This window comes from Balaenoptera musculus, chromosome 6 (genome assembly GCF_009873245.2).
Source record: "Balaenoptera musculus isolate JJ_BM4_2016_0621 chromosome 6, mBalMus1.pri.v3, whole genome shotgun sequence".
Taxonomy (NCBI): Eukaryota; Metazoa; Chordata; class Mammalia; order Artiodactyla; family Balaenopteridae; genus Balaenoptera; species Balaenoptera musculus.
In genome coordinates this window covers 67466991-67481480 of record NC_045790.1, presented here as the reverse complement: position 1 = coordinate 67481480, position 14490 = coordinate 67466991, and the positions used below count along the sequence as shown (strand labels likewise).

General features: G+C 43.4%; 1 protein-coding gene across 11 annotated transcripts in view; it reads left to right on the top strand.

Annotated features, from left to right (window-relative positions):
• The window catches only part of TRPM3 (transient receptor potential cation channel subfamily M member 3), a 507712-nt gene that overhangs the window by 433702 nt on the left and 59520 nt on the right, over nt 1-14490 (top strand). For all 11 annotated transcript variants that reach the window (XM_036855282.1, XM_036855281.1, XM_036855285.1 and 8 more), the window contains 2 exons: nt 4380-4508; nt 9017-9268. In XM_036855282.1, the coding sequence (XP_036711177.1) occupies nt 4380-4508; nt 9017-9268 (381 nt within the window). The remainder of the gene's footprint in view (nt 1-4379; nt 4509-9016; nt 9269-14490) is intronic.

Genomic DNA, 14490 nt, shown 5'->3' with positions numbered 1-14490 from the left:
CTGAGCCTTGGCTACGCATTAGAATCACCTGGAGTGCTTAAAAAAAAAAAAAACTGAGTTCTATTTAATCTATATGTTTATCTACTTAAAAAGATGCCTGGGTTCTTTTCCCAGAGATTCTGTTGACATTGTTCTGGGGCACAGCCAGGACATCAGGATATTTCAAAGCTCCCAAGTGGTTGTAATGAGTAGCCAGGGATGAGAACCACTGCCCTAGACAAAGGGCTGAATTTTCAGCCTGGTATTTCCAAAACTTCCATGATGATAAGGGATTGTGTTAGAAATGCAAATTCCTGGCCCCATCACAGACCCACTAAATGAAATCTCCAGGGAGGAGCCCGAGCGGTTGTGTTTAACAAGCTTCCCAGGTGAGTCTTGTGGTCTGGGAAGCTTGGGGCATACTGCTTTTCTTGTACCATATACTGCAGGTTGTGAGGCTGTCCCTTTGAGAAGTGGGGCCCACGTGTCCAGCTCCCTTCTGCATGGCTGACTGGGTTACCCTCCACAGACCCATCAGACTGGAAGCTCCAGTCATGTCTGATTGTGTTTCCACAATGATTTTCAGAAATCCATATGTATTGACAAAGCCTCCAAGAAGTAAATGGAGATGCGGAGTGTCAATCTTTGAAGTCCCCAGAGATGCTTAACAATAAAATGCAGCTTTAGATCAAAGGGCCCATTTGCTTTTGGTTGTGTTTTTTTCTGTAAGAGTAGTTCCCACCCTGATTTCCCAAAGTATCCCCTTCTACACTCCCAAGGTTCTGAAAGGTAGGACACACCTCAAATCCACCTAACCTCACTTCCATATCTTAGCAAGTTTCCAGAGGAGCAGGTTGAGTCCTCTTCTGTTCCAAGAAGAAAGGAGGCAGGGATCCAACTGGCTCCCAGACCAGTTTGTGGTGAGAGCCTGTTTCAAGTGCCCAGCTGGAGGGGATGCCAATTCAAGGTGCAAAGTGGTGCCGGGTCAGAGGGCACCGGGTGTGCTCCGGGCTTCTCCAGCAGGAACAGACTCCTTCCTCTGCTGACACTGACACGATGGGCCCCTCCACGCTCTAGTGGCAGTAGGAAAAGGCCTGGGAAGAAGCGAGGAACGGCCAGGGCCCACCAGGGATCCCCACGCAGCTTCAGAAGGCTTTGGTGCTTGCATTTCATACTTTAGGAGTCATGCACCTTGGTTAATGGTAAATTTATAAAAATATATAAGCAAATAAAATACAAATTCTTATAGGATTCCCACTAACTTAAGAATCAAAAGGTTCTGTTTCTTTTCAAAGCTATGGCATTCCACACACAGCTTGTTAAAGCTTACAGAATATATATGTGTGTATATATGTGAATATATATTCACACACACACACATTAAAGCATGTCACGTTAGGGTTATCTGCAGCAAGGCCCCATGAATGTTAGCGAGTTCTAAGATAGGTTTCTTCCAAGGCAGCATCCAGTCCTCTGTTGTACCCCTGAAACATGTTTAAAGCCCTATTTTGGAAGTCCGTATTTTGAGAGTTGTCCCAAAATATTATATTGTAGCTTGTTTATGGAAAGAAAAGCATTGTAGAGTAACTGATTTAAAAAATAGGCAGGAGCTAAAAAGGATGGTCATGGAGGAAGCATAAGCCATGAGGTCAATTTAAAAAAGAAAAAAAAAGAAGAGAGGTATGAGTAGTTAAGGGGGGTAAAAAGGAAGGAAGGACTGAGATAAGAGGAGGCGAGAGGCGTAGAAGTTTCTTGAAGAAAGAGGTGTATAATAATATCAGTCACCATTCATTGGGCCTCTATACTGTATCAGGAGGTAGATGCATATTCCCCTCCCCCATCCTTCTGAAAGCTCTACAGGGTCGATAGCAAACATCTCCATTTCACAGAAGGGAGGCCCAGGCAGGCGAAGTGATTTTACACAAAAAGATACAGCTGGGATGTACTTGAGCCAGGATTTAAATCCAAGTTTCACTGACTTTGCGTCTGTATTCCTTCCACCAAACACTAGTCCTTCTGCCAAACAAGTACATTAGACCTGTGTTCAGAGGAGAGAGGCAGATTGAAGGAGTTATTTAAGTACTAAAAGGAAGAGGTTCTGGAAGAATTGTGTGTGTGTCACTGGGCCTACCTGTGACAAGAGAAGATAATGCTTTGGAATGTTTTGTAATGAACTGAGTAAAATGACAAAACCTGGGCAGTTAACAAGGCCCACCAGAAGCAGTGGAATTTGGTCCAACAAGGAGAAGGAAGCAACTAGAAAGAGAGAAGGATTTCAGGTCAGAAGGAGGCTAAGAGCATATTTCACCGTTTATCCACTGAAGTCCTTTCCTTGTGTTTTGTAAAATACAGAACTCACAGGGACTAGAGAGTGGATGCCAGTGTATAATGGTAAACAGGAACCATATGAAACAAATTACACTCTAAACACCATCCTACACGATTTCACGTTGCGTAGACTCTTTTCAGGTGAGGTTTTTCACAACGTGCTAATGATCCCGAAGGGGGTGGGGTAGGAACTGAGGCATGGTTATAAATGGTGGTCCTCGGGTGGGGCGTGTACCGAAGCGACTCTCGCAGGAGGAGGAGGCCTGCTGATCCTCCAGCATCTATGCAGCTGCCGTCTCACTTTCATACGTGATCTCATTCAACTCTGACATATGCCCACCCTTCAAGAGATGAGACGTCGTCATATCACCGTGTCTGTAAATCCGTCAATGTAATAGGGTCTCAGAAAGTACCTTTGACTCATATTAAGGGCCTATGTATTCATTTATTTTTTAAATGAGAAGGAAGGGGGAAAAAAGGAGAAGGGGGAAGAAATAAGAAAAAAAAAAAAGAAAAGGGGGGAGGATAAAAAAGAGGGTGAGAAAAAAGAAAAGGGGGATAAAAAAGGAAAGGGAGGAAAAAAAGGGGGGGAAGAAAAAGGAAGAAAAAAGGAAAGGGGGAGGAAAAAAGGAAAAGGGGAGGGTAAAAAGAAAAGGGGAGAGGATAAAAAGGAAAAAGGAAAAGGGAATAAAACAGGAAGAAAGGAGAGTAGAAAAGAAAAAGGGGGATGAAAAAAACAGGGAGAGAAAAAGAAAAGGGGAAAAAGGAAAAAAAGGGGAAGAAAAAAGAAAAAGGGAAGGAAAGAAGGAAAGAGGTCCGTTAGTAGAGAAAGCAGCATTTCTCTAGCTCTGCAGGGCTGCCCGTTCCCCTGTCTCCCAGCCAGGCTGCATCTTTCTCCACCTTCTAAGCTGCCTCCAGGGCTCCGGAATCATGCGGTATCTCCAAAATTCTCAAGGTCTCAATCCTTTTGCCCACACCGTATCCTATTCTTTTCTACCTAAGCTCCAAAGAGTGCAGATTTCAATAAATTCACTCGTAGTTCCTATTCACAGCCCCTGAGGCCCCTAAAGGCAGCAGGTACCTTACTCGACCTGAAGCCTTGCCTAGAAAAGGCTTAACTTCTATGCCATTGCCCCTAGGATGAGTTTTCTTCTCCAGAGGCTCCTCAGCCCCTTACGTAAGAACCTCACTAGCCCTCCTATACTTCATTCATCTAGACATACCTGAGTCGTCCAGTGACATTCACCAAACCTGAAGCCTGAGGAGTCTTCCTGGGACACCCAGCAACTCAGCTAGTTCCATCAGGGCTCAACCTCCAGTGCTAGTGCCTCGTGAGGATTAAACCTTACTCCAAGCCACAGCAGGCCTCACAGACTCATTCTTTCCTATAAATTGCTTGTCTTCTCTTGCTTTGTTCAAAGAAGCAGAAACCAGGAAGGAATATCCCAGCTTGGATAGGGCAAGAAAGCAGTGCCTGGGATAAGAGGTAAAACCTTCCCAGGGCACCGCCAAACCAAGCATATTAAGATAGGAGAAAAAAAGAAGACATTAACATAGAAGAGAATTAAAGTGGGGCTCCAAGAAATTCCGGGCTATTATTTATGTCGGTTTGACCAATTGACACGTATAGCATGTGTCTGCCTTTCCTTCTTACAGACATTTAATCTACCTGGTATTCGTTAGGCAAAAATTCACTGTGCTGTCCTAGTTCAAGGACGCAAGACTCATGCATGAGCAAGAGCAGCCCCTGAGAGAAGAGGTTCCATGTTTAGCCAAGAAAATACGAGAAACGGGGAATTGCAAAACAAAATGGTGCATCATGACACATAGGTACAAGCAAAGTACTGGGACGCAGAGACACGCAAGGATCAAAAGGAAGATTGTATATCAAATTATTTCAAAATTACAGTCTTTTAAAATTCTTTTGATCGTTTAGAGCCTAGAAGTTCATTTCGTCGTGAATTCCTAGTCCTGCTTGCTGACCTTGTTGTGTCCTAACTCACAGTGGCCTGGCCCAAGGGCAGGGCTCCCAGGTCTTCGCAGCCAGAGCACTGTATTGTGTTTCCTTACAGCTGGCGTACATCGGATACTTGATGCTCTTCAACTATATCGTGTTAGTGAAGATGGAGCGCTGGCCTTCCACCCAGGAATGGATCGTCATTTCCTACATTTTCACCCTGGGAATAGAAAAGATGAGAGAGGTAACTGCTTTCATAAAAGAGAACAGAGGAGAAAGACAGTGGCTAGTTACATCTGTGGATAGAGGGGATCATGGAACACTCGGGATCCAAGTTAAGCCAGAAACTATTTCTCTTAACACTGCCACAGAAATAAAGGACTTGGCTTCCACGGCTGCTGACAGACCTGGGAGGCTTCAGTGTGTGTTTATAGGGTTGTCAGTCCATGCATGCTTGGGATCTAGTCTGTTTTCTGCTAGAGTTATCTCTTACCCCCAAGAAACCCTCCAGTTGTCTTCAACAGTGTTTACACCTGTCTTTCCTCGTCCTGATAAACATGACTTTAAAATTTTTTCTACTTTAAAAGTTTTTTTTAATCTTTAAATTTTCCACTTTTAACTCCCATTGCAACCCATTACTCTGTGTCTCTTTGGACACAGTCCACCAATACCTGTGATTCTGCAAATGCATTTCAGCAGCTCTAAGAGGAACTATGCTTTCATTCGTTAATTTATTCCCTGGTTTATTCCTTCTCAACATTTATTATGTCCCTGCTGGGCGCCAGCCTCTCTCCCAGCCCTAAGTGAATTGAATATATTTCTTGTCCTTCAGGTTGAGGATGTGGGTCCCTCTCTTCTCCCCCCAACGCCATCGCATAAAAGGGGCCATCAAAATGCCACCCTCCTGTGACTTGAAGTCAAAGCTAGCCTCGGGTCATCAGATTCAGAGCCATTAGAATAAATGTAGTCAAGCAATAATCCACCAGAGGGCTCTGCAACCCTGCCCAACAAGCTCCCAAAGCCCATTCCCAAGCCCACAGGGGAGGCAGGCTTGTAAGGTATGATGATTCCTCTGCATTTCCCCCTGGAACTACAATCAGCTGGAGAGGTTTTTCTAGAAGAATTACTCCCTGTCAAGTCCACTGCATTCTCGAGAGCTCTGGAACAACCCTACTTGCTGTACTACAGTGAGTAGGAAAATATATTGAGCTCCATAGAAAAAAGGATTCCTACAAACCCACAAATTCACCCTTGCCTTCATTACTAAGGTTAAAAGGGCCTTACTATCTTAGGGCTTAGCTCTAGAATGTTCTCCAGAGAAAAAGTGGGATCATTTTTTAAAAAAAACAAACGTATAAATATTTAGAGCCCTTCCTTGGGTTTTTTAACTGCTTTGGGGATATTTAAATTCTAACCAGCATGCCCCTATCCTGAGAGTCCCATTTTATAAGGGACTGGATTTTTTTTTTTTTTAAGTGGCTGCCTTTGCCTCATTCCAGCTAGTTGTCTCCCCTTAGGCTTTCCCATTCATAATGCCTTCCACTTCCTGACCACTGTTGTGCATTTCCCGTTTGTAAACTGAAAACAGTAATAAATTCGCCTTGGTCTTTGTGTAGTTCTCTGAGAACTGAGGCCGCGACTGCTGCGGGCCCTGTTGCTGTGCAGCGCCAGCTCACTGGCTTTGTGATTTAAAGCCCAGATGCCTATTCCTTCCCCAGGACAAGCAGAAAAGGGAGAGACTTGAGCAGGGAGACTGGAATCTCTCCAGGGACTAGACTGGAAGAAGACAGGGAGCAGTCTGTACTCCACGGACTGTTCTGGAAGAGGCTGCCAAGCCGGCGGGCTGCCAGGAATCTCCAGGCTGGCTATCCATTTCTCCTGAGGCGGCATATAACAGCGGGGAGAGCAGGCTTTGGAGCCTGGGGTCAGCGGGGGGTCAACCAAGAGTCCTTGTTTCCGAGGAAGCAGTGGGCGGGAGGCACTGACCACCTAAGTGTCTGACCTTCTCTTCGGCCCAATGAGGTTGCCCCCTGGCCCCTCACCCCACGTCCCTGAACCCATTAAGGACATGCTCAGGCGCCGAGCGTCCCGCCTGGTGCCTCCTCACAGCACGCGGGCCCTCCAGACCTCAGACGCAGGAACCTGAGAACAGGGGAAAGGCTGTAGGCTTCCGCGCCCCCGGGGACATAGGCGGGCTCTGTGGTTTCTCCCTGGGCCCGCCCCTTCCCGGCACACTTGCTTCTGCGCGCAGTCAGCCAAACAAGCCCGGTCATGCCGTAAGAGCCCGTAACAGCTCCCGGGTGCAGTTAGACAGCTTCTCACGTGGGGCCTCCTCCCCGCGACTCGTGAGGTAGGTGGCGCGCTGTGACGACATCTCCACTGCACAGGTATGGGAACCAAGACCCAGGGATTGAGCAATTTTTCTGCATCCCACAGCTAGAGAGGAGAGCTGGGTCTTAAACCCGACTGACCCGGCCCGAGGCCCACGGCTCTTTCCACTTCCCGCGAGGTTGCAAACTGAGACGCGCCCCGGATCCCTGGGATCCTGAGAGGCCTCACCCCGGCCACTCTGCTTTTATCTCTTTTTATGTTGAGATTTCAGAAAAATACTTTAACTATTTAAAATATATATACATATATACTAAAAACCTTAGGCGAGTGTGGGCAAAGGGTTAGAGAAACTCTAAGGCATTCCCCACCCCACCCCAGCACGTACGCTTGTGCACAGACAGGTTTTTTTCCCCTAGTTAAGGTGGAGCCTGGGTGGGAAGCCATCAGGACAATAGCTGCTGCAGGAATTCCTCATGGGTAGGACAGTGGCTCCCAACCTGTGGTCACCAGCATGACCTGGGAGCTTTTAGAAATGTAAATCCTCAAGCCCCACACAGGCATACTGAAGCAGCAACTCCAGGACTGGGGCCCAGGCAACCGTGTTTTCACCAGCCCTCCAGGTGATTCCGATGCATGCTAAGGGCTAGGGTTTAGGAATGAGGCACTAGAGGATGAAGAATGAGGCTACCACGTGGCTCCTGGTATCTTGCTCAGCCTTCCAAGCCCCAGTCCTGACTCACTAATAAAACCTCCCTTCCTTAATATTTCAGGCCAAGGCAAGCTATTAAAGGCACCGTGAGGATTCAAATAAATAGCTGTAGATTAGACCTGGCCCCCGTCTTTGCACTCCTCTCCTTTGAGAGGTCCTGAGTCGGGAAAGGGGTGGGTCATGGCTTGAAGAGGTGGAAATCTCAGAGGCAAACAAAAGTGATTCGTGAAGGTAGCCCTGCTGTATAGCCTCACCAGGTTCCTCACATCCTGTGCTGCAGAATGGGTGTCAACTCCTACTGTCCAACTGTTCATTTATAGAGTGTGGAGCAGCAAAAAACCCCTCTAGATTTAAGATAATTCAGAGTACCACCCAGCAGTTAAGATATACAAGGGAGTGGAGAATTGCTATGAGGTGTCTCTGCAACAATCAGTCAACACATGAGTGTCTATTATGTAGCAGGGCCTGGGAAACAAAGGGTCTGTCCTCAAAGTTTACAGTTATAGATGAGAGGAGAGATGGATGGATGTTGAGAGGGATGCATAGATAGATGATAGCTAGCTAGCTAGACTGGCATGTGTACATGTACGCACACATATACATGCATGCAGAAGATTTCCATATAGTGATAAAAATCTTCAAAAAATACAGTAAGATAATGTATTAGTGGCTTGGGCATGTGGAGACTACTGCAGGGAGGTGGTCAAGGAAGTTCTTCCCAAGAAGGGGAAATTTGAGTGGAGACCTTGAGTATAAGGAGAACCCAGACATGTAAAAATCTGGGAGAAGAAAATGCCCAACAAAAGGAACAAGTGCAAATGTCCTGAGTATAGAATGGGTTTGTTATGCTTAAGAGCAAACCACTACGGCCTCAGGGTAGTGAATGGGGATAATATGGTGGGACATGAAATGAGGCCACCGTAAGGAGTTTGGATCTTTCTGTATTCATAATGGAAGCCATCAGAAGGCTTAAATTTTCAGTTATCACAATTTACTTTAGTTTTGCTGTTGTTCATATGTCTCTCAAGTCTCTCTCTTTTTTAAATTGAGGTATAATTCACCAGTAAGAAAATGAACAACTCATAAGGGTAGAGCTTGATGAGTTTTTACCTACCCATACAACTGTGTAATCACCACCCAGCTCACAGCTTAGGCTTTTAAAGGTCTTTCTGTGTGCTGCTCAGAGAATACACTGAGGCTGGTCGGGCAACAATGGTGGCAGGGATACCAGTTAGAAGGCTGTTGCAGTCATCTGGGCAATGTAATGGGGCTTAGGATAGAGTGGCGACACTGAAGGTGGTGAGAAGTGGTTGGACTAGGTCGTATTTGGAAATATAGGTAAGAGGACATGTTGATGCAGAGGATATGGGTATGAAAGAGGAATGAAGGAGTCCTCCTAAGTTAGTGGCCTGAGTAACTCAATATGGTGATACCGTTTACTCAGATGAAGGAGGATTTTGGAGATTTGCAGGGTATTAGGAATCAATAATTTTATAGCAAAACCCTAATGCGTGTCTTAGAATTGTAAGGCGTCCCAAAGGATCAAACTTATTGCTTATATACAACTGAGCTAAGCTTAGGCTACCCAGATGAGTAGATACAGGTAGACAAAACAAGCTACTGTTGTCAGCTAACAGACCAAGCACTTTCCAACTGGGCTGAAAATATAGACAGAAATCAAACCTAACCCCACTCTCTTTCCTGACTTTCAGATTTTGATGTCAGAGCCAGGGAAATTGCTACAAAAAGTAAAGGTGTGGCTGCAAGAGTACTGGAATGTCACAGACCTCATAGCCATCCTTCTGTTCTCTGTTGGAATGATCCTTCGTCTCCAAGACCAGCCCTTCAGGAGTGACGGGAGGGTCATCTATTGTGTGAACATCATCTATTGGTACATTCGTCTATTAGACATCTTCGGCGTGAACAAGTATTTGGGCCCATATGTAATGATGATTGGAAAAATGGTAAGCAGGGTCCTCTGATTCCATGTTATAAGTTCTCAGGGAAGGAGTGGTTATCATAGGAAGAGGGAAATCATTCATTTGGGTCTGCTATCAATGTCTGAGATGGCCCTGGGGGTGTTTTATTTTTTAATTCCTTTTGAGTGTTCAGAAGTTTGACTATATCTATATATTATTAATACATAACTGGAGGATTAACTATCACTCACTCACTTACTGACAAATATTTATAAACATCATCTATTTTGTGCCAGGCACCTGGGTAGGAGTTGGGTATGTAAGGGCTCTCATTTAATGAGGTAGATGATGAGAGAAAGAGAGAAGTGATTACCATACAGTGTGAGAATGCTGCAACAGAGTTGTGTATAAAATACCTCAGGAGCATAGAAAAGAGACGGTTGGTCAGGGAAGCCTTCACACAGAAGTTACATTTTATATCGGAGAAGGTATGGATCTCCACTGTAAATTTTTAACAGATTCCTTTTTTCTTAATGAAGTTCTAGAAAAACATGTTTCCCTATGCAGAGGGGGAAAAAAACATAGTTTATTTGAGTTGAGTTAGGTTGAGTTTGAGCTGAACATTAAGTTCTGTCAATATATTATGTGTTTTGTTACATTACTGGAGAATGATATCTGTTGAAAACTGGGTTCCAGAATGATGCTCCTACTTATCTTATTCTTTTTAAAAAAGAATCCCAAGTGCCAAGTTAATATGCTTCCCCACATATGGCTGTGGACTTGTTCTGGTATTCCTGGACCATACACTAGTTTCCAGACTTTCTCCATAAAGACTGAGCCCTCACAGGACAGCATCGGTGTAACCCTGGGAATGCACAAGTAAATCAGCCCCCTCTCCAAACTTACTAGAGGAAGAATCAGAGTCTGATGCTCAGAAACTGGGTGCTTTTTATCAGTTACCCCACTTTTCTAAGTGTGTCCCCTTACTTAACCTTTACAGGGCATATATGGAAAAGCCAAGTACATCCATTTTACTGTGGCAAACAGCTCTTACTGAAAAATCTCATTCCTAATGTCCTCCACTCTACTCCCATTGTATCAGCTCTTGAAACAGTTGAACAATTGGTCAACAGATAGCTTTCATCATTCTCACTCAAGTTTTACTATTTACATCATTACTGCTTACCTTTCAGTCAGCAAATCAATATTTATTATTATTATTATTTTGTGTGTGTGTATGTATGTAACTCTACTAAAATGAGTCTTAAATAACAAAAACTTTTCCTACAAAAGCACTGGCAAACTCATACAAAGAGAGGGAGACTGAATCTAAAAGGAAAGGGTTATAAAACCTTGAGCAATTTATTTAACCTCTTTGAGATGCAGTTCACTCATTTCCAAGTAGTAATAATAAATGCATATCTCGTCAGGTTGTGGTGATAATTAGAAATAACACAGGTTAAGTGGTCAACAATGTCTGGCTTACAGTAGGTAGTTGATAAATTATATCTGTTATCATTGTTAAAGTACAATGGAAAAAGGAAAAATTGGTGAGCATACTTATTTGCTCTATTCCTAATCCTTTTGTACAAAAGCTTGGTGTTTATAAAACCAGCATTGTTTAGGGAATATATCACAAAGCCCACTCTAGGGTGGAAAAACTTGAATTCAGTAAGCTTGAGTTACTTACCCAAAGCTGAATCCCAGTTCATTTGGGGGGTTTTTGAGTAGGAAACAAATGCGTATCTTACTGTATAACACTACCTCTTACATCATCTTTGTACTTTAGTGATGAATTTGAGATGGTGGTGAAAATTTCCACATCTAAAAGCAGAGTCTCCACTTAGTCTATGGAAGAGGTTTAGGAGAGAGGATCTGTTGGCTTTCCACACAATTTATGTATAAAAATGTGTAGATGTATGAATTTTCTGGACAGAGGGGACAGACCATCTATGAGATTCTCAAATGTGAAATTCTCAAATATATTCTCAAATAGACCCAGTGAAAGTGAAGAACTATAACAGCTGCAAAATTAAGCCAAGTTTTCTCATTCTTGACACTATTGCTATTTTGGACTAGATAATTCTTCGTTGGGGGCGGGGGACTGTCCTGTGCATCATAGGATGTTTAGCAGCATCCCTGACCTCTACCCACTGGGTGCCAGTAACGTGTGTGCATGAGCGCATGTGTGCACGCATGCATGTGCACACACACGCACACACACACACACACACACTCACAACAACAAAAACATCCAGATATTGCTATATGTCCCCTGTGGAGCAAATTGCCCTCTGTAGAGAACCAGTACATTAGGTGAATACATTATTTGATTGGTTGTTTTTCGTAATTGATCATTACCTTATCTTATTTCAATAAATAAAATTGGGAAAGACCCAAGCAAGCCAGATATATTAGTTTTAAGAGGTTGAGTCACATTTAAATACTTGAAATAACTAAAGTCACACTAATGCAGTAAGATTATTTTCTTTTTTTTTTTTTTAATTTATTTATTTATTTATTTATTTTTGGCTGTTTTGGGTCTTCGTTTCTGTGCGAGGTCTTTCTCTAGTTGTGGCAAGCGGGGGCCACTCTTCATCGCGGTGCGCGGGCCTCTCACTGTCGCAGCCTCTGTTGTTGCGGAGCACAGGCTCCAGACGCGCAGGCTCAGTAACTGTGGCTCACGGGCCCAGTTGCTCCGCGGCATGTGGGATCTTCCCAGACCAGGGCTCGAACCCGTGTGCCCTGCATTAGCAGACAGATTCTCAACCACTGCGCCACCAGGGAAGCGCAGTAAGATTATTTTCAAATTCATATCTATCTATTTAATAATGGCATAATTATCCCCAGTTTTGATGAGAATGAAACCTTACCATGGAGTGAGCAAGAGAGATTGTACTGCAGTTTTTCTACATTCTAACTTATTCTTGACTGATTAGTGAAGTCATTCATACGTAGAAAATGAGTATATTTGGGGGCTTTGTTCGCTTTCATGGGGCTTTTAAGATAATTAGTAATAGAGTCACTGATCCAGAAGGTAGGTAAACTATGCCTATAGAAATTATCAGTGAGCTGGATGGACTGCCAGGATGGAAGCTTAACAAAACATGCCCAGATGTGATTATACCGAAAGCCCCCAATATTAGAGAGCCCCTGTTTAGTACTAAACAGCCAAGTAACTCACTATGCCCTGTGGTCTAGGGACTGCAGGCTGCTAAAGTACCTGGACTCAATACTGATCAAGTATGATTCCAATTAATCTTCAGATCCAGGATCACTTAATGGAATTCCAACCCCTTTTCTTCATATTCCACTTCTCAATGGGTCTCTAAACCTAGCACTAAGCTCACTTATATAATGTGGAATAAAAACAACAATAATAGGTTTCATTTACTATGTGTCAAATACCATGTCAGACATGTCAATCATCATTACAACCCCATGAAATAGGTTTTAGTATCTTCATTTCATAATTGAACAAACTGAAACTAGACAAGGAACAAAGGAAGGATTCAAACTCCTGTCTATCTGACTCCACAGCCTGACCTCCTTTCAATTCTAATAATAAACTTTTACTGAGAACTACCCACATTGTTTCACACATTATCTCATTTAATCCTTACAAAAATAATATACATTATTATTATTATCCCCACTTTACAAATAAAAGAAACAAGACCAAACAACGTGCCCAAGATTACCTAGTTGTTTTTACTACCAGAGTCAAGGTGAAAACTCAGGTAGTCTGACACCTGAGGACACATACTTAACCGCTACAGTATATACTCTCCTCTATAGAAACCAACCAAAGGGTATTTGAAAGAATGAGACACAATCAGCTCTCTTCATATTAAACCAATTGGACAACTTAGCTTTAAAAACAGAGGCAGTCAGGGCTTCCCTGATGGCGCAGTGGTTGAGGATCCACCTGCCAGTGCAGGGGACACGGGTTCGATCCCTGGTCCGGGAAGATCCCATATGCTGCGGAGCAACTAAGCCCGTGCACCACAACTACTGAGCCTGTGCTCTAAAGCCCGTGAGCCACAACTACTGAGCCCGTGTGCCGCAACTACTGAAGCCCGCCGGCCTAGAGCCCGTGCTCCACAACAAGAGAAGCCACCGCAATAAGAAGCCCACGCACTGCAATGAGGAGTAGCCCCCGCTCACCGCAACTAGAAAAAGCCTGCACGCAGCAACGAAGACCCAACACAGCCAAAAATAAATAAATTAATTAATTAAAAAATAAATAAAAAATAAAAATAAAGGTAGCCAGACCCAGTTCTCACTAATAATGTCCTGTTTCTGCAGTTCACTCCAACAGATATCAGTATTTGTATGGAAGCTAAGACTCCTTTGAAATATATGAAGTTGAGTGTTTGGGAACAATGTTTCTTTGATTGTTTTGACCCTTTGAATAGATATTACAATCAAGCTGAATGAAAACAGTCCTGAGAAATTAGATTAGAACAGTTGCTGTATTTACTGGCTGAGTTTTCTTGGGTCAGACTAGTTCCTAAGTCTCATAAGTACACACCTTCCTCTCCCCACCCACCTTTTCATCAGTCTAAATAAACATAACATGAAGGACCCATTTGTGTTTTCTCACTAACAGAACTTTTTGTAAATAAATGATGAAAGAATTTTATAAGAGAGAGAGAGGATGAGAAATAGACCCACATTCCCTATAAAACTGTTTCAGCACAGCTGGCTTGCTCACTTTTAAGAGAGTTCTGAGGCCACTAAGTTGTGAAAAGAATAATTAACCAGCATATATTTTTAAGGACAGTGAACAAATACGAATGAACGTCAAATTTTGAGAGATTCTTATTTAGATTCAAAGTCAGACAATACTTGAGAGATTTTTAAGTCGCCTTGAAAGTTGATTAATTTGCCTAAAATGTATTGAGCCCCCAGTGTCCTAAGGCATACAGGAAGGCTGTAATGTTTTAATTCCAATAACTGGCACCATGAAATGTAGTCTTGCAAAATAAAGTTTTAAAACTAATTTAAAGCCTTCATTACCATTTATAAAATTATCATCAGTTTTTCTTTGTGGATGGGCATTCCTTCAGGAAATTTGGTATCCAAGAAAAGATAGCCTTTTGTATTAGGTGGTTTTATGTAAGGGATAGAAACCAATCTCCAACTGGCTTAAGCCCAGGAGGGGTAAATTGATTGACAGCAGGGCATGATGGAACTGGGCTTAAAAGCTACTGCAGCCAGGCCCCCAACTACCATCACAGCGCACTCTTTCTCTCTGGAGTAGC